Source organism: Humulus lupulus, chromosome X (genome assembly GCF_963169125.1).
Source record: "Humulus lupulus chromosome X, drHumLupu1.1, whole genome shotgun sequence".
NCBI classification, from domain to species: Eukaryota; Viridiplantae; Streptophyta; class Magnoliopsida; order Rosales; family Cannabaceae; genus Humulus; species Humulus lupulus.
Window position 1 is genome coordinate 121,520,775 of NC_084802.1, and position 5,459 is coordinate 121,526,233.

At 46.5% G+C, this 5,459-nt stretch overlaps 1 protein-coding gene and 1 non-coding gene across 2 annotated transcripts; one reads left to right on the plus strand and one right to left on the minus strand.

Moving 5' to 3' along the window:
* Positions 1-606: 606 nt before the first annotated feature.
* Positions 607-712, minus strand: LOC133807479 (small nucleolar RNA R71). The gene has a single exon (XR_009879391.1). It is a non-coding gene; the product is annotated as a small nucleolar RNA R71 (small nucleolar RNA).
* Positions 713-1,739: 1,027 nt separating this feature from the next.
* On the plus strand, positions 1,740-2,663 carry LOC133806208 (uncharacterized). Its single transcript, XM_062244335.1, has 2 exons — positions 1,740-2,226; positions 2,308-2,663. The coding sequence occupies exons 1-2, from the start codon at positions 1,740-1,742 to the stop codon at positions 2,661-2,663; spliced, it is 843 nt and encodes a 280-aa protein (XP_062100319.1).
* The last annotated feature ends 2,796 nt before the right edge of the window (positions 2,664-5,459 follow it).

Genomic DNA, 5,459 nt, shown 5'->3' on the forward strand with positions numbered 1-5,459 from the left:
AATTGATTCTTGTTCTACTTTGGCTTTTCTTTAACAGTTTTTCTGACGTATTTCTCTACTTGTTTCTTAATTGCAGGGTCAAATAGTATATGCGATGTCAAGGATTGGAGCCACTAGTACTTGTTGATCCTAAAATTGAAAAGACCTGTACGAGAAATGGAAGACAGAAATGGTTAGAGATAATGGCTCAAATGTCGAATATTGGGGTAAATAACGTTGTTGATGCTGCTGAAGCTGATCCACCATTAAGAAACTATGTACTCCCAACTTTTACAAGGATACATTCCTGCATTCGTCCACCTACTGTAGAGGCAAACACTTTTGAGATAAAGCCCTCTATTATTTAGATGGTTTAGAATTGTGTGCAATTTGGGGGGCTGCCTAATGAAGATCCTAACCTACACATCACCAACTTCTTGGAATTATGTGCTACATTCAAGATGAATAGGTTGAGTAATGATGCAGTCAGGTTGAGACTATTCCCGTTCTCTTTAAGGGACAAAGCTAAGATTTGGTTGATCTCATTGCAAGCCAACTCGATTACTACATGGGAGGAACTTTCCCAAAATTTTGTTGCCAAATATTTTCCTCCTGCTAATTCCGCCCGTTATCGAGGAGAAATTAAGAACTTCAATCAACTGGATGGAGAATCACTGTATGATGCTTGGGAAAGGTTTAAGGAATTACTTCGAAAGTGCCCACATCATGGTATTGAGAAATGGATGCTGGTGCACACTTTTTATAATGGTTTGGGGGAAATACAAGGACTATTATAGATGCAACAGCGGGAGGAGCCTTTATGAATAAAAGTGCCAATGAGGCTCATAATTTGTCAGAAGAAATGGCCATGAACAATTACAAATGGGCAACTGAACGTGAAAATAAGAAAGTATCTGGAGTTCTTGAGGTTGATCTAATTGCTATGCTTACTGTACAAGTGGCGTCATTAAGAAAACAACTACAGTAGAATAATATATCTGCTCAGGCCATGCAACTGCAAAATAAGTTTGTCTGTGAGATGTGTGGAGGTCTGCATCCTTATGAACAATGTCCCACTATTGCCAGTTGTTCTGCTGATGTCAAGAATATGCCTTTAGAGCAGGCACATGCTATTGGGAATTTTCCAAGACCATCAAACAACTCGTATTCCATGTCTTATACTCCAGCCTTGAGAAACCATCCTAACATGTCTTGGAAAAATAATCAATGAGCACAACCACCATACCCACAAAATCAACGTCAATATCCACCCCATCAACCAACATATGGGCTAAATCCTCGACCATATTATGATCCTCACCAAGCAATGCCACAACACCCTTAACTGCATCCTCAAGTGAACCCACTAGAAGCACAGTCAGACACGTTGAACCAAATTATGACTGAAACAAGGTCTTCGATAAGGAGTTTGGGGACACAAATTGGTTGACTGGCAAAGTTAATGTCTAACTGGGCTCAAGGGAATTTACTAAACTCCACTGAGGTAAATCCTAAGGAGCAATGTCAAGCGGAAGTGGAGAAGCCACATTAATAAAAAGGTAGCTACTCCAAAGCAAGAGAAGGTTACTGAAGATCTTCAAAACAAAGGGAAAGACAAGCCTATAACAGTGGAGCCTACCCCAAAAATATCATATCCTAAAAGGTTTTGAAAGGTGAATCTTGACAAGAAATTTTATAAATTTCTCGAGGTATTCAAGAAACTTCACATCAACATACCGTTTCCAGAGGCTCTAGAACAAATGCCTAGTTATGTGAAGTTCATGAAGGATATACTGTCTAAGAAGAGGAGAATGGAATATTATGAGACAGTAGCCTTGACTGAAGAATGCAGTGCCATATTACAGCGAAAGCTTCCTCAAAAGTTAAGGGATCCATGGAGCTTTACAATACCTTCCACCATTGGTAATTTTCAGTGTGAAAGAGCGTTATCTGATTTGGGTGAAAGTATTAATCTGATGCTACTCTCTGTATTTCTAAGATTGGGACTAGGAGAAGCTCGCCCCACCATAGTCACACTTCAATTGGCAGAAAGATTAGTCAAGCATTCTCGATGTATTATTGAAGATGTTCTTGTGCAGGTGGAAAAATTTATCTTCCCTGGAGATTTTATAGTACTTGACATGGAGGAAGATGAGGGTGTTCCTATTATCTTAGGGAGGCCATTTTTAGCCATTGGGCAAGCATTGATAGATGTACAGAAGGGGGAGTTGAAATTAAGGGTTCAAGGTTAGGATGTGGTTTTCAATGTGTTCAAGGCTTTGACTTATCCTCGGGCAAGTGACAGTTGTTACAGTGTGAATGTTTTAGATGAAGAATGTTCAAAGGGGAAGCCTACAAAAAATCCTCTTGAGTTGAGTCTGATATCGATCCCAGAAGAATGTGATTGCATTGAGGCCATTGAGTATGTGAAATGGTTGAAAGCAGTTGGGCAGATTTACAAGAAAAAGTACGAGGAGTTGGGTCAAGGGCCTGAGCGACCACTTCCATCCATAGAGAAGCCACCAACTTTAGAGATGAAGTCTCTACCTAAGCACCTCCGCTACATTTATTTGGGTGAGAAAGAGACATTGTCTGTCATTATTTTTTATTCTTTATCTACTATGGAAGAAGATAAATTACTCAGAGTATTAAGGTCTCATAAGTTAGCCATTGGATGGACCTAGCTGATATAAAGGGTGTACGCCCTAGATTTCCCACGGGCTGTTTAGCAGGACGATCCTCGGACTAAACATGATTTAGCCCGAGGCTCCCACAGGCCAGAGGCTTTATCTTCAGGACGGGCCCTTTCTAGCTCGAGGGGATGGAGTTTCCTGCTCCCTCTTGTTGTTCCAGGAGCTGGGAACAACATCCGACGACCACTGACGGATCAGCTCGGGTTATGGATTGCTCCGGTAGCGAGCTTCTCAGGAAGCTCTGACCCTATGGGAAGTCAACACGCAAGATAAACGTGCATAATCCTGCCATCACGTGTCCGATATCCCCCTGACTTCTCGGACACGCCGCAGGAACGTGCGTATTCAGACACCCACGGACGGGTTGGGCCGTGCGGCCCATTATCTCCTTCCATACTGATTAGACCACACTTGTGTGTCAGGTTTAGGAAGTAATCATGAATATCACAGACTTGATATGACAAATGGTAAGGTCACGGGATGACCTCCCTACCAATTTCCAGGTGCCTTCTCCTATAAATATGGAGACCCTGGGAATTGATAGGGGTTGGAAAAAATAGTCTTGTAAGAACTATATATTTTGTAAACCAATTACCCAGAAAAGATCAATAATATTGACTAGTGGAGTAGAAGGATTTTAACCTTCGAACCACTTAAAAACGTGTTTAGGGTCACCTAGTTCTTCTCACAAAGATTTCATATCTGCGGCGGTTCTACTTTTAAGTACTAATCTCTTTCTCTTCTTCTCTTAATTACCTGTTGCCGAAGAACCGCGTCAACAGTTTGGTGCTTTCATTGAGAGGAAGTCCAATTAGTACTACCACAAACATACAACTATGGTGACCACTCGATCCAAACATGGAAACGAGACAGAACAGCATGATGGGCAGGAGGCCCGCCATGTTGCCCTCCCCGAGGAGCAAGTTCCTGAAGTCCAGCAAAGGCCAGGAAAGCAGCCGGCCGGCCAAGACGACACTGGTAGTTCGACGCCCCGGCCGCCTAATCTGAATCCAGGTTATTATACTGCAGTGGAGATGGAGAATGCTCAACTGAGGAGCCAGCTAGCAGGAGCTGGTCAGCAAATCCAGGATATTCTGAGTCGACTACCCCCTCTCACAACCAACGGTAACGTTGGAGAGAGGCAAGGCAAGGCTCCTAAGTCTCGCCGGAGTAATCGATCCAGGTATAGCCGTTCGGGTAGACTCCCTGCAGCCAACTCCACCCCTTCATCACGCCATCAAGAGGCGAACTTCAGGGAAATGCCTCAGACCGAACCGCAGCGATACAGCCGTTCGGTTAGGACATCAACCCCTAGCTCTCAGCCTTCCTCGAGGACACCCGGAAGAGATAGGGGAAATTCCCAAAGGAGGGCCGAGGAGATCCGGAGACGTCAGCCCGTCCCCGAAGAGCGTCCAGTTCCTCGTCCAGATCGCCCAGCGCGAAACCATCAAGCTGGCAGGGCCGAGAGGCCCCCACCAAATTTAGTCCGTCCAGACGGCACTAGGATCGCCTCTCCGGTCAGGCATCCTCCTTCTCCCATCAGATACCCGTCTCCTCAGCCCGTCCGAGACATCCCGACCTACATAAATAGTAGGAGAGACCCGCCATCGGCCGGGCCTTCCCGGCGCAGCAGGGTGCCGGGGGAAGGATCAGGTCGGAGCCGCCAAAGACGCACATCGAGCCTGTCCAGCAGGAGTCACTGGACCGGTAGTGCACGGAGTGATCTTTCGGGAGGAGACCTGCGACAGCGACTAAGTTCAGCACAAAGTCACCATAATACCCAGGGAGGCGACCTTCGAGATCGCCTCAACTCTCACAGAGAGGATCGAGTTAGGGATGGTAGCCAGGCCCGCTCAGTTGGGGTCCGATCCGAAGTACGTAATGGCGGGAATGCCCCAAATGACCTATCTCCAGATAGGAGGGGCAATAACCCGCCTAATATGTACAACGGGTCCGGAGCTGTTGAACAGCCCCGGAATAACCCAGGATCTCAGGACAAAACCTTAGAGCGCTTAACTCAAATGGAGGAGCTGATGAAGAAGCTCCTGTCAGAGAAAGAAAAAGACGAATATGATTCAGGGGATGAGATGGAGCTCTTCGCCCCCAACATAGCAGCAACGGCATACCCTTCTGGCTTTCGTATGCCTCACTTGTCAAAGTTCAACGGGGATGGAGACCCATCTGACCACTTAGGGATGTTCAACACCCTAATGATGGCTCATAACATCGGGCCAGAGCTTCGTTGCTTGATCTTTCCTTCCACCCTAACTGGACCTGCCAGGCAGTGGTTCAAACAAAGTAAAAGGCAGTCAATCAGCTCCTGGAAGACCTTTTCGGCTGACTTCAAGAGGGCATTCCGCGCCTCTCAGGCCGCCAGGGTCCAGGCCGACTCCCTAGCTAACGTGAGACAGCAACCTGGAGAAACGCTAAAAGCCTACTTGAGCAGATTTGCAAATGTCGCTGCTCGAGCCAGAGACGCCGACGACAGCTCCAAACTCATGGCTATGAGGACCGGGATCCTAGTAGGCGGAGATCTGTGGAAGGATATTCAAAGGAGGGGGGTTAGCTCAGTTAGTGAATTCCTTAACAGAGCCCAAGAATGGATAAACTTGGAGGAAGCTGAAGCTTCAGCCGCGGGGACCAGCCAGGTCCCCGAGAAGCCCACTGGGGCGGGAACAGAGATCGTAGTAGCGACTCCCGACGTCACGCAGAGCAACCAGCCCGGTGGCGGCAAAAGAAAAGGAAATGGTGAAAACGTCCAGCACGGTCAAAAGAAGAATAAGTCCG